The following is a 27,809-nucleotide window of genomic DNA, read 5'->3' on the forward strand; positions in this document are numbered from 1 at the left end:
GATCGAGTACTCCGTCCATTCCTTACAAAATTTAAAAAATATCCCTCCAATAGAATCACCGAAGGAGGAGTTACTGATATTCTTCCTCACGGCCCCTCCCCCTATATCCAAATCTGCCCCCCCCCTCCTCCCGTGCGGCACAGGAGGAAGGGGAGCAACAGGAGCTCGAGCCTGCAGGTATGGATGACGGCGACCTGTCTCCGAGCACCGCCCCGACGCCGTGATGGAGACCCCCCGCATGGTCATGTACGCCATCATTGTGCAGCAGAGCAGGTCAGGTCATCGCCTTGCAAGTTAGTCGATGGCGTCTCCACGGTGTGTGGGCGACGACGACACTACTACTCTACGAGCACCACCCCGTCGATCATGAAGATGCGGGACCGGGCGATCAGGCGGTCGTGATTCGACAAGTGGAGGCATGATGTCATGTGGAGCTTTTGTCCTCTAGCTCTACCTCCGTCATGATAGTGCAACATTCCGATGTTGTAGCGGAGTCGAGAGGGTTGTGCAGAACTGTCAGTGGCAGGCGGAGCCTAAGTCCCCTCTCTAAATACCTCTGGCCTCTCTTCCCCTAGTTCTTCTGTCTCTATCTCTCTTCTTCTCTCTGTGATTTGTTTTTCCTCTGTGAACTGCACCATAAAGAAGGCTAGGACATAGTGTATGCCAGCGACTCGATCATTCTAATGTTTCGGAAGTTCTTGTTGGGTAACGTAGCATAAATTCAAAAAAATTCCTACGCATATTCAGATCTTCCTATGGAGAGACTAGCAACGAGAGAGGGGTGAGTGCATATTTATACCTTTGAAGATCGCTATGCGGAAGCGTTGCTAGAACGCGGTTGATGGAGTCATACTCGTGGCGATTCAGATCGTGGTGTGATTCCGATCTAGTGCCGAACCACGGCACCTCCGCGTTCAACACACGTGCAGCCCGGTGATGTCTCCCGCACCTTGATCCAGCAAAGAAGAGGGAGAGGTTGGGGAAGATCTCCGGCAGCACGACGGCGTGGTGTCGATGGAGAGACGAGGTCTCCCGGCAGGGCTTCGCCAAGCACCGGCAGAGAGGAGGAGAAAGAAAAGCAGGGCTGCGTCGAGGGAGAGGCAGATTGGTGTCTCCAATAGCCCAGAGTGCCCACTATATATAGGGGGGAGGGGCTGCGCCCCCTTGAGGGTTTCCCTCTCCTGGGAGGGGCGGCAGCCCTAGATGGGAGGAGGTGCGGCGGCTAGGAGGGGAGGAGGGGTGGCGCACCCTTCTGGTGGGCCTTAGGCCCACCTGCGCTAGGGTTCCCCCTTCCTCCTCTTCTTGCGCCATGGGCTGAGTGTGGGGGGCGCACCAGCCCACCTAGGGGCTGGTTCCCTCCCGCACTTGGCCCATCTAGCCTCCCGGGGTCGTGGCCCCCTTCCGGTGGACCCCCGGGGCCACTTCTGGTGGTCCCGGTGGTCCCGCTACGTTACCGGCGACGCCCGAAACACTTTCGGTGTCCCAAACCATCCGTCCTATATATCAATCTTTACCTCCGGCCATTCCGGAGCTCCTCGTGACGTCCGGGATCTCATCCGGGACTCCGAACGACTTTCAATAACCTCATATAACAATTCCCTATAACCCTAGCGTCATCGAACCTTAAGTGTGTAGACCCTACGGGTTCGGGAGGCAGGCAGACATGACCGAGACACCTCTCCGGCCAATAACCATCAGCGGGGTCTGGATACCCATGGTGGCTCCCACTTGCTCCACAATGATCTCATCGGATCAACCACGATGTCAAGGATTCAATCAATCTCGTATACAATTCCCTTTGTTTGTCGGTATAGAACTTTCCCGAGATTCGATCGTCGGTATACCTATACCTTGTTCAATCTCGTTACCGGTAGGTCTCTTTACTCGTTCCGTAGCACGTCATCATGTGACTAACTCCTTAGTCACATTGAGCTCATGATGATGTTCTATCGAGTGGGCCCAGAGATACCTCTCCGTCACACGGAGTGACAAATCCCGATCTCGATTCGTACCAACCCAACAGACACTTTCAGAGGTACCCGTAGTGCACCTTTATAGTCAACCAGTTACGTTGTGACGTTTGATACCCCAAAGCACTCCTACAGTATCCGGGAGTTGCACAATCTCACGGTCGAAGGAAAAGACACTTGACATTAGAAAAGCTTTAGCATACGAACAATACAATCTAGTGCTACGCTTAGGATTGGGTCTTGTCCATCACATCATTCTCCCAATGATGTGATCCCGTTATCAATGACATCTAATGCCCATGACGAGGAAACCATGATCATCTATTGACTAACGAGCTAGCCAACTAGAGGCTTGCTAGGGACACATTGTGATCTATTTATTCACACATGTATTAATGTTTCTTGTTAATACAATTATAGCATGAACAATAGACGATTATCATGAACAAGGAAATATGATAATAACCATTTTATTATTGCCTCTAGGGCATATTTCCAACAGTCTCCCACTTGCCCTAGAGTCAATAATCTAGTTACATTGTGATGTATCGAACACCCATAGCATTATGGTGTTGATCATGTTTTGCTTGTGGAAGAGGTTTAGTCAACGGGTCTGCAACATTCAGATCCGTGTGTACTTTACAAATCTCTATTACTCTACTCTGGACATGGTAAGTTGTAGCGGCGTTTGATGCGCTTCGTCTTTCGGTGAAACCTGGGCTCCTTGGCTATGGAAATGGCCCCAGTGTTATCACAGAAGAGTGTCATTGGACCCGACGCGCTTGGAACCACTCCAAGGTCGGTGATGAGCTCCTTCATCCAAATTCCTTCATAAGCCGCTTCTGAAGCAGCTATGTACTCCGCTTCACATGTAGATGCTGCCACAACTTCTTGCTTGCTGCTGCACCAGCTCACTGCCCCACCATTCAAAACATATACATATCCGTTCTGTGACTTAGAGTCATCCCGATCTGTGTCAAAGCTAGCGTCGATGTAACCCTTTACGACGAGCTCTTCGTCACCTCCATAAACGAGAAACATTTCCTTAGTCCTTTTCAGGTACTTAAGGATATTCTTGACCGTTGTCCAGTGTTCCATACGGGGATCACTTTGGTACCTCCCTACCAAACTTATGGCAAGGTTTATATCAGGTCTGGTACACAGCATGACATACATTAGAGAGCCTACGGCTGAAGCGTAGGGGACAGAACTCATCTTCTCTCTATCTGCTGCCGTGGTCGGCGACTGAGTCTTACTCAATCTCATACCTAGCAAAATTGGCAAGAACCCTTTCTTTGAGTTTTCCATATTAAACTTCTTCAATATCTTGTCAAGGTATGTACTTTGCGAAAGACCTATGAGGCGTCTCGATCTATCTCTATAGATCTTGATGCCTAATATGTATGCAGCTTCTCCAAGGTCCTACATTGAAAAACTCTTGTTCAAATAGGCCTTTATGGTCTCCAACATCTCTATATTATTCCTCATCAATAATATGTCATCCACATACAGTATGAGGAAAGTTACAAAGCTTCCACTCACTTTCTTGTACAAACAGGCTTCTCCGTAAACCTGTATGAACCCAAACGCTTTAATCACCTCATTAAAGCGAATGTTCCTACTCCGAGATGCTTGCACCAGCCCATAGATGGAGTGCTGGAGCTTGAACACTTTGTTAGCTCCCTTAGGGTCGACAAAACCTTCTGGTTGCATCATATACAACTCTTCCTTAAGGTTCCTGTTAAGGAACACTTTTTTTACGTCCATTTGCCAAATTTCATAATCATAAAAGGCGGCAATTGCTAACATGATTAGGAATGATTTCAGCTTCGCTACGGGAGAGAAAGTCTCTTCGTAGTCAATTCCTTGAATTTGTCGAAAACCCTTTCCGACAAGTCGAGCTTTTTAAACGGTTACATTACCGTTTGCATCAGTCTTCTTCTTGAAGATCCATTTATTTTCTATTGCTCGCCGGTCATCAGGCAAGTCCACCAAAGTCCATACTTTGTTCTCATACATGGATCCTATCTCGGATTTCATAGCTTCAAGCCATTTGTTGGAATCCGGGCCCGCCATCGCTTCTTCATGGTTCGAAGGTTCACGTTGTCTAACAACATGATTTCCATTACAGGGTTGCCATACCACTCTGGTGCGGAGCCTACCCTTGTGGACCTTCGAGGTTCAGTAGTAACTTTATTCGAAGCTTCATGATCATTATCATTAACTTCATCTTCAGTAGGTTTAGGCGCCACAGGAACAACTTCCCGCACTGCGCTACTATCCTGTTCGAGAGGGGGTGTAATTACCTCATCAAGTTCTACCTTCCTCCCACTTACTTCTTTCGAGAGAAACTCTTTCTCTAGAAAGGATCCGTTCTTGGCAACAAAGGTTTTACCTTCGGATCTAAGATAGAAGGTATACCCAATAGTTTTCTTAGGGTATCCTATGAATACACATTTCTCCGCTTTGGGTTCGAGCTTTTCTGGTTGAAGTTTCTTCACATAAGCATCGCAGCCCCAAACTTTAACAGACGACAACTTAGGTTTCTTGCCAAACCATAGTTCATACGATGTCGTCTCTACGGATTTAGACGGTGCCCTATTTAAAGTGAATGCTGCAGTTTCTAATGCGTATCCCCAAAATGATAGCGGTAAGTCGGTAAGAGACATCATAGATCATACCATATCTAATAAAGTGCGATTACGACGTTCAGACACTCCATTGCGTTTCCGTGTGCCAAGCGGCATCAGTTGTGAAACGATTCCATACTTCCTTAGGTGTGTGCCAAACTCGTGACTCAAAATTCTCCTCCACGATCAGATCGTAGACACTTAATTTTTCTGTCACGTTGATTCTCGACCTCACTCTGAAATTCCTTGAACTTTTCAAATGTCTCAGATTTGTGCTTCATCAAGTAGATATACCCATACCTACTCAAATCATCGGTGAGAGAGAGAACATAGCGATAGCCACCGCAAGCTTCAACGTTCATTGGACCACACACATCAGTATGTATTATTTCCAATAAGTCGGTTGCTCTCACCATTATTCCTGAGAATGGAGTCTTAGTCATCTTGCCCACGAGGCACGGTTCGCATGTGTCAAATGATTCAAAGTCAAGAGACTCTAATAGTCCATCAGTATGGAGCTTCTTCATGCGCTTAACGCCGATATGACCAAGGCGGCAGTGCCACAAGTATGTGGGACTATCAGTATCAACTTTACATCTTTTGGTACTCACACTATGAATATGCGTAACATCACGATCGAGATTCATCAAGAATAAACCATTCACCAGCGGAGCATGACCATAAAACATATCACTCATATAAATAGAACAACCATTATTCTCTGACTTAAATGAGTAGCCCTCTCGCATTAAGCAAGACCCTGATACAATATTCATGCTCAAAGCTGGTACTAAATAACAATTATTAAGGTTTAAAACTAGTCCCGATGATAGATGTAGAGGTAGTGTGCCGACGGCGATCACATCGACCTTGGCGACGCGCATCGTCACCTCGTCCTTGGCCAGTCTTCGCTTATTCCGCAGTTCCTGCTTTGAGTTGCAAATGTGAGCAACAACACCGGTATCAAATACCCAGGAGCTACTACGAGCGCTGGTAAGGTACACATCAATAACATGTATATCACATATACCTTTAATATTGCCGGCCTTCTTGTCCGCTAGGTATTTGGGGCAGTTCCGCTTCCAGTGACCCTTTCCCTTCCAATAGAAGCACTCAGTCTCAGGCTTGGATCCATTCTTTTTCTTCTTCCCGACATCTGGCTTACCGGGCACGGCAACGGCTTTGCCGTCTTTCTTGAAGTTCTTCTTACCCTTGCCCTTCTTGAAACTAGTGGTCTTGTTGACCATCAACACTTGATGCTCTTTCTTGATTTCTACTTCTGCAGACTTGAGCATCGAGTACAACTCGGGAATGGTCTTCTCCATCCCTTGCATGTTGTAGTTTAGCACAAAACCTTTGTAGCTTGGTGGGAGAGACTGGAGGATTCTGTCAATTATAGCATCATCCGGAAGTTCGGCTCCAAGTGAAGTCAGACGATCGTGTAACCCAGACATTTTGAGTATGTGCTCAATGACAGAACTGTTCTCCTCCATCTTACACCTAAAGAACTTGTCGGAGACTTATATCTCTCGACACGGGCATGAGCTTGAAAAACTAGCTTCAGCTCTTGGAACATCTCATATGCACCGTGTTGCTCAAAACGTCTTTGGAGCCCCGTTTCTAAACTGTATAACATGCCACACCTAACCAGAGAGTAGTCATCCCTCGCGTCTGCCAGACGTTCAGAATGTCCTGGGGTGCTGCGGGAGCGGGAGGGTCACCTAGCGACGCATCAAGGACATAAGCCTTTTTAGCTGCTTCAAGGATGATCTTCAAGTTGCGAACCGAGTCCGCATAGTTGCTACCATCATCTTTCAGCTTGTTTTTCTCTTGGAATGCGTTGAAATTGAGGTTGACGTTGGCCACCTACAATATTTATAAAGACAACTTTTGGACTAAGTTCATGACAATTAAGTTCATTTAATCAAATTAAGTATGAACTCCCACTCAAACCGACATCCCTCTAGTCATCTAAGTGATACATGATCCATGTTGACTAACCCGTGTCCGATCATCATGTGAGACGGACTAGTCACCATGGTGAGCAACTTCATGCTAATCGTATTCAACCATACGACTCATGTTCGACCTTTCGGTCTCTTATATTCAAGGTCATGTCTGTACATGCTAAGCTCGTCGAGTCAACCTAGGTGTTTCGCGTGTGTAAATCTTGCTTACACCCGTTGTATGCGAACGTTAGAATCTATCACACCCGATCATCACGTGGTGCTTCGAGACAACGATCCTCCGCAACGGTGCACACTTAGGGGAATACGTTCTCGAAATTTGAAGAGGGATCATCTTATTATGCTACCGTCGTTCTAAGCAATAAGATGAAAAACATGATAAACATCACAATGCAATCATATAGTGACATGATATTGGCCATTATCATCATTGCTCTTTCGATCTCCATCTTCAAGCATCGCATGATCATCATTGTCACCGGCGTGACACCATGAGCTCCGTCATCATGATCTCCATCATCGTGTCTCCGTGAAGTCGTCACGCCAACTACTACTATCACTACTACTATGGCTAACCGTTAGCAATGAAGTCAAAGTAGTAAGCACATGGCGTTGCATCTCATACAATAAATTAAGACAACTGCTATGGCTCCTGCCAGTTGTCATACTCATCGACATGCAACTCGTGAAACCTATTACAATAACATGATCATCTCATATATCATACATGCAACATCACAACTTTGGCCATATCACATCACATGCAAACCCTGCAAAAACAAGTTAGACGTCATCTAATTGTTGTTGCAAGTTTTACGTGGTTGATTTGGGTTTCTAGAAAGAACGCTTTCTTACCAAAGCTATTTACCCTTCATAAGGACCCTTTTCATCAAATCCAATCCGACTAGAGTAGGAGAGACAGACACCCGCTAGCCACCTTTATGCACGGTGTGCATGTCTGTCGGTGGAACCAGTCTCACGTAAGCGTACGTGTAATGTCGGTCCGGGCCGCTTCATCCCACAATACCGCTGGAAAAGAGTAAGACTAGTAGCGGCAAGCAATTTACAAATCATCGCCCACAACCTTTTGTGTCCTACTCGTGCATAGAATCTACGCATAAAAAACCTGGCTCGGATGCCACTGTTGGGTAACGTAGCATAAATTCAAAAAAATTCTACGCATATTCAGATCTTCCTATGGAGAGACCAGCAACGAGAGAGGGGTGAGTGCATCTTCATACCTTTGAATATTGCTAAGCTGAAGCGTTGCTAGAACGCGGTTGATGGAGTCGTACTCGCGGCGATTCAACGGTGTGATTCCGATCTAGTGCCGAACCACGGCACCTCCCCGTTCAACACACGTGCAGCCCGGTGACGTCTCCCACACCTTGATCCAGCAAGGAAGAGGGATAGGTTCGGGAAGATCTCCGGCAGCACGACGGCGTGGTGTCGACGGAGAGACAAGGCCTCCCGGCAGGGCTTCGCCAAGCACCGGCAGAGAGGAGGAGAAAGAAGAGAAAGGCTGCGCCGAGGGAGAGGCAGATTGGTGTCTCCAACAGCCCAAAGTGCCCACTATATATAGGGGGAGGGAGGGGTTGTGCCCCCTTGAGGGTTTCCCTCTCCTGGGAGGGGCGGCAGACCTAGATGGGAGGAGGTGCGGCGGCCAGGAGGGGAGGAGGGGTGGCGCACCCTTCTGGTGGGCCTTAGGCCCACCTGCGCTAGGGTTCCCCCCTTCCCCCTCTTCTTGCGCCATGGGCTGAGTGTGGGGGGCGCACCAGCCCACCTAGGGGCTGGTTCCCTCCCGCACTTGGCCCATCTAGCCTCCCGGGGTCGTGGCCCCCTTCCGGTGGACCCCCGGGGCCACTTCCGGTGGTCCCGGTACGTTACCGGCGACGCCCGAAACACTTTCGGTGTCCAAAACCATATGTCCTATATATCAATCTTTACCTCTGGACCATTCCGGAGCTCCTCGTGACGTCCGGGATCTCATCCGGGACTCCGAACAACTTTCGATAACCTCATATAACAATTCCCTATAACCCTAGCGTCATCAAACCTTAAGTGTGTAGACCCTGCGGGTTCGGGAGGCAGGCAGACATGACCGAGACACCTCTCCAGCCAATAACCATCAGTGGAGTCTGGATACCCATGGTGGCTCCCACTTGCTCCACAATGATCTCATCGGATGAACCACGATGTCAAGGATTCAATCAATCCCGTATACAATTCCCTTTGTCCGTCGGTATAGAACTTGCCCGAGATTCGATCGTCGGTATACCTATACCTTGTTCAATCTCGTTACCGGTAAGTCTCTTTACTTGTTCCGTAGCACGTCATCGTGTGACTAACTCCTTAGTCACATTGAGCTCATGATGACGTTCTATCGAGTGGGCCCAGAGATACCTCTCCGTCACACGGAGTGACAAATCCCGATCTCGATTCGTACCAACCCAACAGACACTTTCAGAGGTACCCGTAGTGCACCTTTATAGTCACCCAGTTACGTTGTGAAGTTTGATACACCCAAAGCACTCCTATAGTATCCGGGAGTTGCGCAATCTCACGGTCGAAGGAAAAGACAGTTGACATTAGAAAAGCTTTAGCAAACGAACAATATGATCTAGTGCTACGCTTAGGATTGGGTCTTGTCCATCACATCATTCTCCCAATGATGTGATCCCGTTATCAATGACATCTAATGCCCATGACGAGGAAACAATGATCATCTATTGACTAACGAGCTAGCCAACTAGAGGCTTGCTAGGGACACATTGTGATCTATTTATTCACACATGTATTACTGTTTCTTGTTAATACAATTATAGGATGAACAATAGACGATTATCATGAAAAAGGAAATATGATAATAACCATTTTATTATTGCCTCTAGGGCATATTTCCAACAGTTCTGTCTCTTGATAGTATGCTTGGTTCTCTTTTATTTTGTTTCTGTGCCTAACATACACAGTAGTATATGTTTAGGTGATGTAATCTATGGAATACTTCAGTATTTAGGTGAAAGAGATATATTAAAAAAATGTACGACTAATATTGTGTGTTTTGGTTGTACCTTGGAGGAGGTTCACCTAAAGTCATATAATTTGAAGTAGCTGTGAGGACTTCAATTGTAGGTTCAACTCCATGGTCTTTCGTGACAAGGAAGGCTAGATCCTCACCAGGCCAGCAAGAATCATACGAGGAACCCACCTAGCTTCATGCTCCCCGGGGAAATGGTACATACATAGTTAACAACGCTCTTTCTTTTTTCAGATGTATTTACGCAATCATTGCTCATTGGATCGTGCTATGCAATGTGTTTCTTCTCTCTAGCATCGTGACTAAATGACACAATGGGTTCGGAGTTGTAGATGACATGGTACATTGCTCATTCACAAGTGCATATGATATTTCACTAATTTAGTGTGTTGTGTTCTTAAATTGAGATGTTCTCACTATTCAAGTCGTCTAGCCTACATTCTGGATTGTACGTCATATAACTGGCAGGATACTCAGACTTGTGATCTATTACTTGGCTGATGGTTGATGACCTTTTCATTAGCTATACCCAGTTCAGGTCGTATTGAAGTTGTAGTAACTAATGATGCAGATGATTGTCTGTAATGAGGAAAAACAGGTCCCGGTCGTATTATGCCCAAAACTATTGAAAATGCCAATTGTAGAAATATTGACTTGCACCTTTATTGAATTAATTTACAGGAAGCTATATTTGGAGTTATAACATTTGTACTTCATATATATTTGAAATATTAAACTGCCAAGGAAACACCAGTTGATTCATCTCTGACTCTCGGATGAGAGACTGTGATTAAGAATGATAACTTCGGGTTTCACCTTAAGCCTCGAGAAGAGCTATTGGACTGACTACAGTTTTGTGAGCTTTGTGATTCTTATTTTTTGTAATGTTTGGTACGACCACAAATCAAAATGCCCACTACTAAAGTTTTTCTTGTAGCTGTGATTGGAATAATTGTGTTCCTTCCTATGCGGTTGAATGAGTGTAGTTGTCATTTATTTTGGTAGCCAAATGGCCTTCATGTAGTACCAGGAGTTGGGGTTGTTTCTGGCCATGTCAGAATGTTTCTAAATATAACCATTTGTTTATTTTGTTTAAGTATGTGTCCCCTCAGTTGAATGAATGCAAACTTTTTATGCCAAAATTATAACATGTGTTGCATGTGCACTTTTACTAGTAGGAGCAAGGAAAGCATAGGTGGTGTGGTTTGCCCCAGAGGTGGTCATGTTTATATACTAGAGGTCAACCCAAGTAGCAACTAAATGTGAGTCCTCATAGTGGGTTTCTTGGTCATCACGCTTATTTAATGCAAGGCAGGGATGGGCTTCAGCCAGCTTTAACAGGAGCTCCTATGGAGCGCTGCACGCGCCCCTTAACAATTCGGCGCGTGCAGCGTCGCTCGCATGGGTTATTTAGTTTTTTTATCTGTTTTTTTTTCTGTTGATCTAGCAAAAAACGTTCAGATTTTTTATTTGTTACGAAAATAAAATTACGAAATAAAAAAAGATTTACAGATATAAAGAAAAAGGTTCATCCATTTGAAAAAAGTTCATATCCTTAAAAGGTTTATCAATTTAAAAAAATCATCAATTTCAAAAATGTTCAGTAAAATTGGAAAAAAGTTCATCAAGTTTGGGAAATTTTGATTAAATTTTAATAAAGTTCATTAAATTTGAAAAAAAGTTCAAATAAATTCAGAAAATTTTCATGTATTTTTAAAAACTGATCATTGAACTCAATCAAAAGTACATAATTTTGTAAAAAGTTCATCAATTTTGATCAAAATTCCTCCATTTTCAAAAAACATGTTCATTAAATTTCAAAAAAGTTTATCGATATTCAAAAAAGTTAATAGAATTTTAATATTATAGAAAGGGTCATCATTTTTCAGATAAAAGTTCATCAATCTAAAAAATATTCATTGAATTTTTAAAAAAAAATCATCATTATTTAAAAAAGTTCATAGATTTTATTAAAAAAAATCATCGACCGACGTCTAGATGGACCAGTCCATTTCGGAATGCTCCAGGCACCAGTTAAGAGAAATGCACGATAACTGACATCTGTGGCGCCAAATAGAAAATGCCGGCTTTAACAACTGCTGCGCTCGGTTGAATGTCTCCCCTTTGGGCCGACATGCTGCAGTGGCTGTCAAGTTTGCATGAACGCTGCGCAAAGAGCATTGGCAACGGACGCACGGAAAAGGATTCACGAGTCCGGATGCCCACAAATTTCCTTGGAATTTTCAACCAGCAATGTTACACATACATAGATTTACAGGAGTTTTATAGACAGATTGATTTTAATTGGAAATTAAGGCCCCTTGAAAATCAAGGGGGAGAAGTTTGTTAGAAAAAAATATCCTAATCAAGAAGTAACCCTTTGTAAGTCTTTGTATGTTTAGCATTTTTCATTTTCCACAAACCTCCGTGAAATTTCAACCGCGTGGCGTGTCCGCGGACGTTTGCCACACGGCATTCAGTGCCAAAATGTAATATCCCAAATTTTGGAATGTTAAAAATAATTATTAGATTGTTTGTTTGTTTGATTGAGTGATTGAAACTTGAGTGGAGTTTGAAACTTTTCAAAAACTTTTGAATGAGAGGGAATAAAATGACTTTCCCCTTCTCCGATAAATTCAAATTCTTCCAATTAAAAGCAATGAGAGAAGATGACATGACCTCTTCAACTATGAAGAATTTGAACGGAGTTTTGCATTTGAATTCTTTCAAATATTTTCCCTTGCTCCTATATTTTTCTTCCCCGAGAAATACCCCGAAAATAATCCTTGCCAAGCAAGAAAGAGAGGAGCGATATGACACTCCAAACCAGGGGCTATTTGAAATTTTATTTGAACATATGAAACTCACAAGACTGTTTTGAAAAATGTTTTATATTAGGGTTCAAAAACAATTTTGAAGTGGTTTTCAAATTTAATTTTTTTCTCCAAAAATAAAATGCATCTAAAATAGGGTAAAATGGATCCCTTCAATATAAAAATGAAGAGAAATTAATTTGAATCCATTTTAGTATTTTCAAGATATTTTCTTTGCCTTTTGTTTAAAACAGTAGCACTGTTTGAATTTTCTGATTTTGTGAGATTTTTATTTGGACTTGAAAATATGTTCATCTCGTAGGACATCTTTTTCTGCAAATTTTGATATATAATATGTCTATATAAAAGTATTATAGATTTTCTTTTATTTAGTTTTCTTTCCGATTTTTGTATAGTAGAAAATAAATCACTTTTATTAGGAAAAACTGGCATGGGCCCGTACTGAATCTGGCCCAAATCCTTTTCTTCAACCTCCAGATCATCTCCTTCCTTCGTGTATGTGCTCTTCTTGCCTTCCATGGAGGATTCGAATCCGGAGGCCGATCTCCTCGTTCCTTCCTTTCCCGAGCACCCCGAACCCCTATAAATATTCCCCTCCTCCCCTCTCACCATTCCGCCCCAGAACCGCCCCCTCCCCTCGCCGTCGCGACCGCACGAGCTCGCCGGAGTTCCGCCCCAGCCGAGCTCAACCGGAGCTCCTACTGCTCCTTACGTCGCCCCCGAGCCCCTGCCGACGCCACCATTCGCCGCCAGAGCTCCCCCTCCTCCCCCTGGACCCCTCCACCGCCTCGGCCGGCCACCGGAACCACCTTCACTTCTTCTTCTCCAACTCCGACGACTAACTCCGGTGAGATTCACGAAATCCCGTATTGCAGTTTTTTTAGAAAATTGCAACCTTAGAAAATTCATATCTATTAGTCTATAACTCCGAATTAGGTGATTCTTTTTGCGTTGGATCACAAATTTTATGTAGTTTCTGCAGATATATAATTTGTCTATGTTTGGACTTAATTTTTTGGAATTAGATCAGATTTGATTTAAAGCTTGTTTTGCTTATACCGGGAGTTTAAAAATAGCTTTTAAATTAATTCTTTTTGCTACTGTTTCCTATTGATCATATCCTTCAGTAGTTTAAGTTTCAATTTTTTTAAATATTTTTACTTAGGGTTTTAAGCAAAGCAGATTCTGTTTTAGCCTTTTTTTGTTTTCTTGCTATTTCTTTTGTATTAATTGTTCTTAATTTGTTTTTTTTTAATTATGACAAGTTATATTTTGTTTTCTGATATTTACCAGTAACTTTTCAACAACAACAAAATTTATTTTATTTATTCTTATTTTTTTGCATGGAATCAATTCTAGTTCTATACTAACTTGCGAATTGATTGCATTGCTAGTTTGATTTCATATTTTGAAAATACTTATAAAATAATATTGTTTTGTAAATTTTACTTCTGTTATCTAAGTTATTTTATATTTTGTTTTCTGTTATTTTTTGCTATTTTAGTGTTTTATTTTGTTGTTAAGTTTCATTAGACAAAAACTATTTAGTGTTTGATGTAGTAGAAGACTCCCTAGTCTTATTTGAAGTTTCTTTCGGATTGTTATTCGCTCTCTCCTTTGTTTTGATTGCTAGAATGATTGCTACTATGAGTGCTTACGTGAATGATATGATTGTTATATAGATTTCATCGGAGAGTGACGAGTAGTCTATCAAGTTATTCCTCGAGAACGAAAATTCTTCTTCCTCAACTTCACCAGGCAAGTCATTTGATCATGTATCACCTATGTTTTATGCATCATAGTTCTACCATCCTATGCCCAATTGCATACTGAGTAGGTACTTGGAAATTATGGTTACATATTGTAGAATCATGTGGTAGGCACCCAACAACCCCGTTACTTGGCCCGGGACGACAAATTTCATATTGCTATGCTTGAGTAGACGGGATTCTGGTTGAGGGTTTATCACGAGTGATGCGAGAATAATTTAATAACCAAGACCGATTAAGTCAAGACTTTTGAAGACCTCGTGATGCAATGCAACTCTGGGTGAAGGAAGGTTGATCGGCTCCCTGGAGAAAACAGTAGATGACCCGTGATGCTGGAGACGTGTCATGACATCTTGCGGAAAGCTACACCCAGGCTCAAAGAGACGGACGGATATTTTCAAAACCCAAGGCTTACCTGCACAGCCACAAGTCATTATGGGCTCTGGCTTGGTTGGTCAACGCGGAGACTCTGGACAGGCGGTGCTAGCAGATGTAGAAGAACGGTAGGAATGGATGGGCACCGACAGGGATTCAGAGGGACCCGTTGAAAGACCATGTTTTGATCATCCCATCTTCAAACACCCTGAAGTGGGAGGACATACTCGGAGGCGATCAAATCTTGTGGGGAACGTGTGAAAAACTCTGCAGAGTACTCAAACCTAATCGATTAGCCGTGTCCACGGTCATGGACAACTTGAGCCAAAGGAACTGAAGTTATCTGAAATTCTCAACACAAATAATAATATTGATGTGGGAATTATTGACAACTCGGGTACGAGAATTGGTTGGCGGAACCATCTCGTTAACAACAAACAACGTAGTAATATTTTGCTTTTAACCCTCTCTTGATGTAGAAGAAAACTCGCTTTTCGCTAAAAACTTATGGCCCCACCTGCCATATATGCATATAGTATAGATGATTACTTTTCACCCCTCTCTTATGTGAGTTGTCGGCATATTCAATATGCTGACCTACACGGTTGCAACGTCTTATGTTGTAGATATTTTCCTCGACGAGTAAGAGTACGATTCAGGGTTACGGTCCGCACTCAACTTGCCGTTGGTGTTTATTGGGACTCCACTCCCTTGACTGTTTCCGTTGAGATATTTAAGGTATATATCAGTTTTACGCTATTTACATGTGATTGCACTTTGATATATACATTGATGTAATGTCTGTGCTAGCATACTGATCCAGGGATGGCACAGATACACAGAGGCTTGACTAGTTTTGAGTCGGGTCGCTACAGAAATGGTATCAGAGCACATGTTGACTGTAGGACGTGACCCTAGAAATTGGAAATCTCTTATGATAGGATCTCTCAAAAATCTTATTTTCGAGAACACCTTTCACTTCTCATCTCTTCTGATTTCATCAAATATTCTCTCTCACCTCAAATAGTTATACAATCCCCTTAACCCTTTGACCTCATGAAGAATCAACGGAGTTCTACTTCAAAGTAAAAAAGGATTCCACCACGCATTTGAAGAATTGAAGCTACACCAATTGAAGACTCTCAACACCCGAAGAATTCGAAGACCCTGAAGCGTTCGAATATTTATATGACCATTAGAAGTCCAAACCCCAATTATATACCCACGTTAGTTACGATGATTTGTGAGCCGTCATTGGTGTGTGTTTTCCGACGGCCACAACTAAAACCTATTCTCCAAAATATTGTTTGTATTGTGTGTATCTCCCTCTCTCTTACCCGTCTCATCCCCAAAACCTCAACCCTATCAGATAGAGTATGAAGCTGGACTTATAGTCTCTGGATCAATGACCCAGCTAGAGGCTGATATATGGATTCAAAACATGGAGAACCACTTCGTGAGCAACTTGATCTAAAGGAAGTATGAAGTGGAACACGCTCTTCAGTACTTTACACAAAGTGCTGCAATCTAATGGAAAATGCATCATGCCATACAAGGATTTAGTGGAGAAGAAACCTAGGACGAATTCAAGAAGACTTTGTTAAGATCCCGTCTTATTCAAAGGTGCTATGATAATCCGAAGGAGAAGACTTGTGCATGCAAGATCTATGGAGAAATAGGAGACACCCAGGAAGAACACAAGGATGGTTGCACTCACTGTGAAGAAAATCACCCAGCTGAGGAGTGTCCAAGTAGTCAGGTGACTTGTTTCCTTTGTGAAGGAACCACCCACTACCCAGCTCAATGTCACATTTACCCCAAGGTACAACAAGTTGTCCAGCAGCAGAAAGAAGCAATGAAGGAAACACTCAAGAAGAAGATTCTAGAAGAGCCGGTGATGAACGAAAATATTGAAGACCCTGATGGACAAGGTCTGACCAGATTTTTCTCCAATGCATGCTACTCATGTGGAGAAGAAGGACATTATTCACAGGATTGCACGAAGGGAAGCCAAGAGTATCTGGGAAACTTCCCGACGGAAAAAGTGGAGTTTGATCCACTTGAAATAGAAGAACTGGCAAAAATAAAGGAGCCCAGGAAGAAAAAAAAGGTACCCTCGGAAGAGCCAAATCTCTGCAGATATAGACCTGAGTCATGTCAGATGTTACAAGTGTATGGAATTTGGCCACCACAAATACATGTGCTCAGGAAGGAAGCCGGAAACCCAAGGAGCAAAAGCAAACACTAAGAAACCTCGAGACTTGTCAGAACTCATTTGCTTTCATTGCAAGGAAGCAAGACATTATGCTAATGATTGTCCACATGGGAAGAAAGCCAGAATGGAGTAGTTAAGTTTTGACCATGGCAATTAGTGTAATCTGAAGAACTCTTGTTTTTCATGAGATCATGGAGTGAAATTTTTTGTAACAGAAGTCCCTGAGATTGTAATAACATCGTGAATAAATGGAATTTATTGTCTCATGATTGCCTATGTTGAAAATGTATGCGTTGTTTCTCTTCGAACAAAGATCTCTGAACAATTATGAGGATCTGAGAAAATATGGTCTATGCAGGCATGAGTATAATTCATTTTAAGTGTGGTAGTAATCGGTAAACCCACAGGATCCACTGAGTAGGAATGTACCATAACTACCAAGGAGACATATACATTCCTCTGAGTACCTATTTACTGACACCTGTAGATGACAACTCTCCATGAGTCATTCCTCAAGGGCCCAGAAACGATCATGACCCTGACCAGTGATCATGATTACCCGAAAATCCTGAAGGACATGATGAAGCACATTCACCTTCAAGGAGATGCAGTCTACAAAGGCTACCCATTCATGGAGAATGGAGTGGAACTTTGGTATGTGGAAGTACATCTCCACCGTGTGAAAGGAGTTTGTCCAAAGACTATGGGGCAATACTTTTTCATTTCACGTGTACCACGAGCAACCTTCTTTGATGTTGTTCGTGAAGCTGCCATAGAAGCCCTACGTCAGATTGGAGAAATACCTGAAGCAAGACTTCGTCATACCCAGGATTACCTGAGTGAGGTACGTGTGGAGATGATGGAGATGAAGCTCATGGACACCATGATGAAGCAAAAGATGGATGATTTCAAGGAGCACCTCGGAAAGTTCCAGTGGGACTAAAATATCTCCAAGAGAGACAGATGAATAAAGTTGGCAGAAATGCTTGACCATACCGAACAATGTGGATGGCAGCATTTGTAATAAATTACTTTTGAGTTAGAATTTTGAAGAAAGTAAGGATGTAATAAAGGATTGATTATGAAATGAATATGATTTATGGATGAAGCAATACCTTTTATGGTAAACACACCCATGGAAAAAGGGGTATCCCACAGAGTGGCGTGTGAACCAAAAAAAATAAGTCCGAGGATTATTATTATTATATGATGGTTACCCCAAGAATATGATGGATTGAAATACTATGGAAATTTAAAGGCGGAGTAATTCCAAGTATGCCTGAAAACCCACAGACCCCGGGACTAATAAGGATCAAGTACTATCTTTTTGGAGAAGGAAACTTGTTTCAGCAAACGTTTTCTTAGGAGCATACGAAAACCTGAGAGTTGTGAAGAAACGATAGATGTTTGTTCAGCTTGTAGAATCATTGGATTTATCCGAACTTCGTTCGTGGACAAGAGAAACTCTGCAACGCTTGTGAGGATGCCCAAGTGTTAGAATACCAGATTCACTAAACCTTGTACAAGGTAATGATTTGAGTGCGACATGGTTTGGCCACCATGACGACTTACTATTATCATTCTCTTGCTATTCGGAATGGTAAATCTGAGAGACTTACCCATAGTGAGAGACGACGTTCTTTGAAGCTTTTGTTTAAGCCTTAGAATGGTATGATGAAAGCCCCATGTAGATGTCATTTGTTGTCACGCGTAGGAAATTTTACGGTGAGGATGAAACCAAGACCCTTCTCTCTGCAGGATAACCACAAATGGTAGACCACCATGAGAATCATCGATAGGTTATTTAGAATTGACCGCGAGACTATCAGTTAAGAAGACCTAGTAAAGGAAGAAGCTTGTATCAACAGAAGAACCCTCGATTTTGATGAGAACGTTATGAGTATAATGGAAGAGCATCACCAGAGGAGTTAGTATGAAGACTGTGAGGAGTCAGATGCCAAAACCCGAGAGGATTTCTTAAATTTTGAGGGAACAGTAGCTCTCATTTTAAGTGTGGTAGCATCCCACTTTGCAGGAGATTGGATTTGTTAGAAGACCCCCAAACCCTAACCTTTCTTTCTAGCCTCTTCGAATCTCGAGGACGAGATTCACTTTAAGTGTGGTAGGTTTGTAACATCCCAAATTTTGGAATGTTAAAAACAATTATTAGATTGTTTGTTTGTTTGATTGAGTGATTGAAACTTGAGTGGAGTTTGAAACTTTTGAAAAACTTTTGAATGGGAGGGAATAAAATGACTTTCCCCTTCTCCGGTAAATTCAAATACATCCAATTAAAAGCAATGAGAGAAGATGACATGGGAGGGAATAAAATGACTTTCCTCTTCAACTGTAAGGAATTTGAACAGAGTTTTGCATTTGAATTCTTTCAAATATTTGCCCTTGCTTCTATATTTTTCTTCCCCTAGAAATACCCCGAAAATAATCCTTGCCAACCAAGAAAGAGAGGAGCGATATGACACTCAAAACGAGGGGCTATTTGAAATTTTATTTGAACATATGAAACTCACAATACTGTTTTGAAAAATGTTTTATATTAGGGTTCAAAAACAATTTTGAAGTGGTTTTCAAATTTATTTTTTTCTCCAAAAATAAAATGCATGTAAAATAGGGTAAAATGGTTCCCTTCAATATAAAATGGAGGGAAATTAATTTGAATCCATTTTAGTATTTTCAAAATGTTTTCTTTGCCTTTTATTTAAAACAGTAGCACTGTTTGAATTTTCTGATTTTGTGAGATTTTTATTTGGCCTAGAAAATATGTTCATCTCGTAGGAAATCTTTTTCTGCAAATTTTGATATATAATATGTCTATATAAAAGTATTATAGATTTTCTTTTATTTAGTTTTCTTTCCGATTTTTGTATAATAGGAAATAAATCGCTTTTATTAGAAAAACTAGCATCGGCCCGTACCGAATCTTGCCCAAATCCTTTTCCTCAACCTCGAGATCATCTCCTTCCTTCCTGTACGCGCTCTTCCTGCCTTCCATGGAGGATTCGAATCCGGAGGCCGATCTCCTCGTTCCTTCCTTTCCCGAGCACCCCGATCCCTTATAAATATTCCCCTCCTCCCCCTCTCTCCGTTCCGCCCCAGAACCGCTCCCTCCCCTCGCCGTCGCGACCGCACGAGCTCGCCGGAGTTCCGCCCCAGCCGAGCTCAACCGGAGCTCCTATTGCTCCTTACGTCGTCCCCGAGCCCCTGCCGATGCCACCATTCGCCGCCGGAGCTCCCCCTCCTCCACCTGGACCCCTCCACCGCCTCGGCCGTCCACCGGAGCCACCTTCCCTTCTTCTTCTCCAACTCCGGCGACTAACTCCGGTGAGATTCACGAAATCCCGTATTGCAGTTTTTTCAGAAAATTGCAATCTTAGAAAATTCATATCTATTAGTCTATAACTCCGAATTAGGTGATTCTTTTTTCGTTGGATCACAAATTTTATTTAGTTTCTGTAGATATATAATTTGTCTATGTTTGGATTTAAAAAAATTGAATTAGATCAGATTTGATTTAAAGCTTGTTTTGCTTATACCGGGAGTTTAAAAATAGCTTTTAAATTAATTCTTTTTGCTACTGTTTCCTATTGATCATATCTTTCAGTAGTTTAAGTTTCAATTTTTTTAAAATATTTTTACTTAGGGTGTTAAGCAAAACAGATTCTGTTTTAGCATTTTTTTTTGTTTTTTTGCTTTTTCTTTTGTATTAATTGTTCTTAATTTTTTTTTTTGTAATTATGACAAGTTATATTTTGTTTTCTGATATTTATCAGTAACTTTTCAACAACAACAAAATTTTATTTTATTTATTCTTATTTGTTTGCATGGAATCAATTCTAGTTCTATACTAACTTGCGAATTGATTGCATTGCTAGTTTGATTTCCTATTTTGAAAATACTTATAAAATAATATTGTTTTGTAAATTTTACTTCTGTTATCTTAGTTATTTTATATTTTGTTTAAAGGTACTCTGGACAGGCGGTGCTAACAGATGTAGAAGAACGGTAGGAATGGATGGACACCGACAGGGATTCAGAGGGACCCGTTGAAAAACCATGTTTTGATCATCCGTTCTTTAAACACCCTGAAGTGCGAGGACATACTCGGAGGTAATCAAATCTTGTAGGAAAAGTGTGCAAAACTCTGTAGAGTACTCAAACCTAATCAATTAGCCGTGTCCATGGTCATGGACAACTTGAGCCAAAGGAACTGAAGTTATCTGAAATTCTCAACACAAATAATAATATTGATGTGAGAATTATTGACAACTCGGGTACGAGAATTGGTTGGCGGAATCATCTCGTTAACAACAAACAACGTAGTAACATTTTGCTTTTAACCCTCTTTTGATGTAGGAGAAAACTTGCTTTTCGCTAAAAACTTATAGCCCCACCTGCCATATATGCATATAGTATAGATGATTACTTTTCACCCCTCTCTTATGTGAGTTGCCGGCACATTCAATATGCTGACCTACACGGCTGCAACGTCTTATGATGTAGATATTTTTCTCGACGAGTAAGAGTACGATTCAGGGTTACGGACCGCACTCAACTTGACGTTGGTGTTTATTGGGACTCCACTCCCTTGATTGTTTACGCTGAGATATTTAAGGTATATATCAGTTTTACGCTATTTACATACGATTGCACTTTTATGTATACATTGATGTAATGTGTGTGTCAGCATACTGATCCAATAATGGTACAAATACACAGAAGGTTGACTCGTTTTGAGTTGGGTCGCTACACAAAAGAGAAACACAGTCTGAACGTTTAGCAAACAATTTGCGGTGATGAACATCAGAATCTGTTATGATAATCGACTGTTTGTTTGGTGCTCTTACATCCACACAGAGTTCAGAGATCACATGCAGGTATGCTACAATACAAAATGTATGTCACTCAGTCTGATTGATACTAAGCCAACACGGACGCAGGAGAGCCCTACTGCTCCCTTCTTTGTGCGCCACCCGCCCACCACGGCTGCGCCATCCCGCCAGCCGCCGTGCCGCTCGTCGTCTGTACCCCGGCAGCCTGCTCCTGCCCACTTGAGCTGCCCACGCCGTGCGGCGCCGCGAACGTTGGCCACACGCCCAGTCCCAGCTGCTGCTGCTGTTGTTGCTGTTGCATCATCAGCCACGCGCCGGCCGCGGAAGGATCAAGCTGCGGATGCATTGCCACGCCCTGAGCCGTCGCCATCTGCGCGGGCATCCCGTCGCCGCGCGCCGCCGCCGCCGCGGCGAGCGCCTGCTGCCAACCGGACGGGGTGGTGGGCTGCACCAGCGGCCACGCGCTCGCGATCTGGGCCTGCGCCTGCGCGAGTGCCAGGCGCGACGCGCGCGCGGTCTCCTGCTGCTGCAGCTGCTGGATGTGCGCGACGCGCACCTGCTCCGACACACGCTGCTCGTCATGGATCATGGCGCGCTCCAGCAGGAGCAGCTCCTCGCCGCGCATGGTGCCCTCGGCGCGCTGCCGGGCCATGACGTTGAAGGTCAGCACGTGCTTCTCGAACTCCGCGATCTGCTTCAGCATGGTGGCTGCCACGTCGTTGTCCCACCTCTCCGCACTCGACTTCTCCGTCCCGCTGGCGTCGATGTAGGTGTCCTCCTCATCGTAATCCGCGAAGACGTGGTACGGGAGCAGCCTGACATGCATGAGAGGAAGATCACATTGTTTAGCTCATCTGTCTAGAGTAGCACTGGTTTTTTATCTGCAATGGTCTGCGATCCTTTGCGTTACGAAGAATATCACAGTTCACAGTTCAACTACAAGAGGGCAAGCGAACAGGTCTTAGATATTCAATATATGGAGATGCAGCATATGCAGGCAAACAATTGCAAAAAATGGGCAATATAAACATCGCAACATACTGACTAAGAGTGATTCCCCACCTATATTCACCAGTTATCTGATCGAACATAAATATCAGGAGTATATATTACTCCCTCTGTATCTAAGTAATTATAGTTGGAGCGAACAACTACAGTTATTTTAAAACGAAGGGGTAGTACCAAGGACCCAGAGCCCCTAATGACAATGAACATTTCAATACAGATATATTGTACTATTCCCTCCGTCCCAAAATAAGTGACTCAAAAATGATTCAACTTTGCACTAACTTTAATATAAAGTTGAGTCACTTTTGAGTAACTTATTTTGCAACGGATGGAGCAGTACTTATATATGTTAAGTCTTCCAAATGATAAAATGACATGTTCGACATGATTTTAAAAGAGAGACATAAATGTATACAATGAAAATAACTAAATAAGCATTTCAACACGAAGTAGATCAGAGCAATGCAATGCAATGTATCTGACGATATGGGCTAGTTTGGCAGGTTCGAAACGCATATAGAACAGACAAATTTAACATGCTGAAACATTGGTTTCAGAAATTTATATCTGCTAGAACAAGCTGGATCATCTGACATGAGCCTGTTAGTTGTTTCATTGTTGAGGGGCAAATAGTCCACCATCTTTTTTTCATACATGCACTGATCTCTTCATAAATTGGTGGACAATTCAGTTAAACACGAACATGCTTCAGAACATTTTGTTCGGGAACATAAAAAGGTAAACAGAACAAAAGAGGGACAATTTTCTATCGGTCCTTTTCCCTGCCGATTACTGTTTTTTTTTTTGACAATTCACATGGAAAATTATTGATCCAGCAATTTTCGTGTTTACCATGGTTTTAATCAACCTGCCACCAGACTCGCCGCTGCATATAACCTTGTGGAACAACGGCACGCTAAAGAATCATTTACTTCCATTTCATTCGAAAAAACAAACATTCATTCTCCATTGAAACTGCAATCTGCACCAAATTAATCTCGCCGCAGAGCTCCTAAGTCGAGACGCCGAATCAATCGCGCCCGTCCTCGCAAGGAACCGAGTAAGAATGAAACGTACGGCGTACCGAGGGAAGATTCTAGAAGGCGAGGGAAACACGCGCTACACGCACGGGCACGAAGATGACGGCTACGAAGGGGAGGATCGAGATCGACGCACCTGGTGACGGCGTCCTCGACGGAGGCGAAGGGCGTGGTGAAGTCCGGGTTGCAGGCCTTCCACGCGTCCTCGTATGCCATCTGCTCCGCCGCGCGCGCCCTCGCCGCATCCGCCGCCGCCGCCGTCGCCGCCGCCGCCTGCGACGACGACGAAGACGACGAGGACACGCCGATCCCCCGCATCGGCGACAATGCCGTGCCACCGCCGAAGCCCTGCGGCGGGAGCTGCTGCTGCTGCTGCTGCATGGCGAGGTTGCGGCGGTTGCTGCTGTCGCGGAAAATACCTGTCCCTGTTTGCTGCTCCGCCCGTGTCGTAGGGCTTGGGAGAGGAAACGACGCTGGTCAATGGGGTCAGCCGGAAATGCTTCGGGTTTTTTTTCCCGTCCCCCCATTTATCCTTTCTTCATTTCTCGCCTGTTTGACGAAAAATCCTTTTAGGAAATTTGAGGCATTTATCCTGCTACTAAAGAATGGCGATTGCATATTTGGCATTTCATATTTCAATTAATTAATTCGCAAAAGAGAAATATGTCAATGAATTGAAGATCTAGAATTGGTAGTACTCAGATGCAAACATGAAGATTTTCAATCAACACCTTTTGGATCGCAATTGGTGGTGTCATTTATCGCCGTATCAATGCCTCTTCAATAAGAAATTTGTAACGGAAATGAAAGTAAATGCAGGTGGATTTTTAATACTTATTTGTATAATGGAAGAAAATGAGCAACCGTAACCCTAGCGTCTTCTTTGAAGTTAGAGGTTCAAGAAGAGTTTTTTGCTGTCCAAAAGCAAATGGACTCGTTCGAGGGCTCCTTGGTTGGCACTGGGCCCTATTAATGTGTGTCCAATTAAATTGCGTGTGCTTTGACACTTTTTTGAAGCTGATGCAATAGAGGAAGGGACAAGAAGATTTTAAAAGCGGATACCTTTTATTACATTGTCTCACTCGATCGAAAGGCCAACGCTAACGGTTTGTCAAAGCGTGAGTGGAAGTACATATATGCATTAGAAGATAAAATCAGCAACCTTTACAAGGACGAGGAAATCTGCTACCAGCAAAACGGGCCATCAATCTTGGTTGCTTAAATCAGATGTTATCGCTGCATACTTTCACGTAATTGCATACGACCATAAATAGAAAACTTCCATTCTCAAATTGATTGGTGAGCAGAAGGACACGCATCTTAGTCCGAGTTTCAAGACAACATTTACACCTTCTGCGTTGAGCTTCTTGTCTCATAAGACCCCAAATGGGATGGTTAGCTCTTAATTGTGGACTGGTCTCAAACTGTTTTAGAGAGACAAAACTTGACCCTTATTCTTCCATTCCGTGGGGGAAACGAAGGCGACTTTAAGTCTATTGGAAGGACACTGCTTGTCTATGAAATTGGACAATGCTCCTGGACCGAAAAGGGATATCGGTGTATTTTTTGAAAAAATAGGGCTTTCTTAAGCCATTAGTTTGTGAGATTGTTAATAGCTTCGTCATGGGAAATGATTGATATTGTTGGTCTTAACTTTATATTCTTGCTTCGATTCCTAAGGTGCAAGATGATCACTGTATTATGCAATTCCAGCCTATAGCCTTAATCATCGTGCATTCCAAGTTAGTCATGAAAGTTTACGCTCTCAGACTTTGTTTGGTTGTTCAATACACAATGGATCCTTGTCAATTAGCTTTTTCCATAGGATGTTGCTTTCACTCTACCAATAAGTTGTTGTGCCCCAAGTGCATGGGTTTGTAACAAGCAACAATTTCCCTTAAATGGCCTCGAGGTTTATTGAAAAGATAAGAGAAAAATGATTACAATCAATGATCAATATCTGCGCACACAAATACGAAGCCTCCTTGCGCCCCCAATGAAACTAGCGAGGTAGTCAATCTCACTAGTATGCTAGTCAGAGAAGTAATTAAAAGCAATGATCGAAAATTGTATGGATATTAATAGAAAAGTAATTACATGGAAATAAAAAGAGTGTGAACTAAGATTGTAACTTCATGGAAGAAGATGCAACGGGATCCATATGTTCACTAGTGATTTCTCTTAAAAGATAAACAAAAGTGTGGTGAAAAAATTACAGTTGATCAACGATTAAATTGCAATGTTTATGAGTATGAATCATTCATGGCATACTCAAATGAGCATCACGTCTATAAATCTATAAACCATTATCGACTGCATTTATAGGTAATACTCCACCCCAAGACCGCTATCGGGCATTGATACGTGTAGCGATCCGACTCAAAATGAGTCAAGCCTCTGTGTAACTGTGTCATCCCTGGATCAGTATGCTCGCACACACAGTACATCAATGTATATATCAAAGTGCAATCACATGTAAAAAGCGTATATATATATATATAATTATTCGTTACTCTCCGATGAAATCTATATAATCAAACATAGTACTCATATAAGCAATCGTACTAGCAATCATCCTAGCAATCTATACCACAACAACAAATAGAATTTATCCAATAAATCAAATCAAACGAGAATCCAAAAGAAACTTCAAAGAAAAACTTTGGAGCCTTCTACTATAACAATCACTAAATAGTTTTTGTTCTAATTAAACTTAACAACAAATAAAACACTAAAATAGTAAAATAAAAAAAATATAAAAATTAACTAAGATAACACAAAGTATTTTTCATAAAATAATATTATTTTAAAAGTATTTTCAAATAGGAAATCAAACTAGCAACAAAATCAATTTGCAAGTTATTATAGAACTGGAATTGAATTCATGCTTTCAAATAAACTAAAATTTTGTTGTGGTAGAAAACCTAGTGTTAACTAACAGAAAACAAAAATAGAACTTTTCACAAGTATAAAACAAAACAAATTAAAAACAATTATAGCAAAAGAAGTAGCAAAAATCTTAACAAGAACTAAACATAATCTGTTTTTCTAAAACCATAATTTAAAATATCCTGAAAATTATGAAATTAAACCTAGTGATAAATAATATCACTAGTGATCAGTAGCAAAAAGTATCATCTCAAAAGATATTTTTAAACTCCCGATATTCACAAAACAAGGTTTAAACCAAATCTGTTTAAATTCAAAATTGAAAAATATTTATTTGTTGGGTCCACGGGATAGATGGGATTTTTATGAACCGATATAAAAAAGAATCACTGGATTTGTAATTGTAGACTAATAGATATGAATTTTCTAAGTTTGCTCTTTTACTGAAAAAACTATGATTTCAGAAGCTCATCAGAGATATTCGCCGGAGTTGGAGAAGACGACATGGAGGTGGCACCGTGTCACATCCCTCACACCTTAATCAAGTTAGCTTTGTGCTCATGTTTTCTTTGCATTGCATCTAGGAAATTTTCAACAAGAACAAAGTAAGTGGTGAAGAAAAATTCAACAAACCCTAGCCACTTCTCAAATTAAAGGAAATTCCAAACTAGTTAAAATCAATGAACCCAAAATGGCCTCAAGAAAAGCTCAATCTTTCTGTTAATTCTTGGAAACAAATAAGCAATAAAGGAAACCATTTATTTTATACTCTTGGCATTTTAAATAAATGCAAAAGCTACTGGTTTCAAGTTTTAAATTTGAAATCGGAAACTTTAAGCTTTCAAAAATATTGAAAACTTTAGGAATGGTTGGAAATATTCCAACAAATATTCTGGGGTGTTCAAAATAGTTTTTACAAACTATTTGGGAGCTGAAATAAATAGTAAATCAATGAAATAGCAAAACAGAAACAAAACAAAAAAAGAGAAAAGAACTACATGTCGCCTGGCCCAGCCCACGAGGGGCTTAGGCGTCTTCTTCCTCCTGGCACAAGGCAGAGGAGAAGCTCGCCACGGCGCATGGCCAGGGGCGCCATGCCTCCTGCCTGCCTCGCCTCCCCGCCGACCTGGTGGCTATGATAAGCTCGGGAGAGCCGTTCCAATCCCTTCCTCCTCATTCCTTTCCCCGGATCTCTCTCTCTCTCTCGTCTGTCTCCCCACGCCAACAC

General features: G+C 42.3%; 1 protein-coding gene across 1 annotated transcript; it reads right to left on the reverse strand.

Moving 5' to 3' along the window:
* Nucleotides 1-21,565: 21,565 nt before the first annotated feature.
* Nucleotides 21,566-23,940, reverse strand: LOC123430217. Its single transcript, XM_045114102.1, has 2 exons — nucleotides 23,829-23,940; nucleotides 21,566-22,459 (listed from the first exon to the last, which is right to left on the reverse strand). Exons 1-2 carry the CDS (start codon nucleotides 23,906-23,908, stop codon nucleotides 21,760-21,762), a joined length of 780 nt encoding a protein of 259 aa, XP_044970037.1. The 5' UTR covers nucleotides 23,909-23,940; the 3' UTR covers nucleotides 21,566-21,759.
* Between the last annotated feature and the right edge of the window lie 3,869 nt (nucleotides 23,941-27,809).

The sequence above is a fragment of the Hordeum vulgare genome, chromosome 2H (genome assembly GCF_904849725.1).
Source record: "Hordeum vulgare subsp. vulgare chromosome 2H, MorexV3_pseudomolecules_assembly, whole genome shotgun sequence".
NCBI lineage: Eukaryota > Viridiplantae > Streptophyta > Magnoliopsida > Poales > Poaceae > Hordeum > Hordeum vulgare.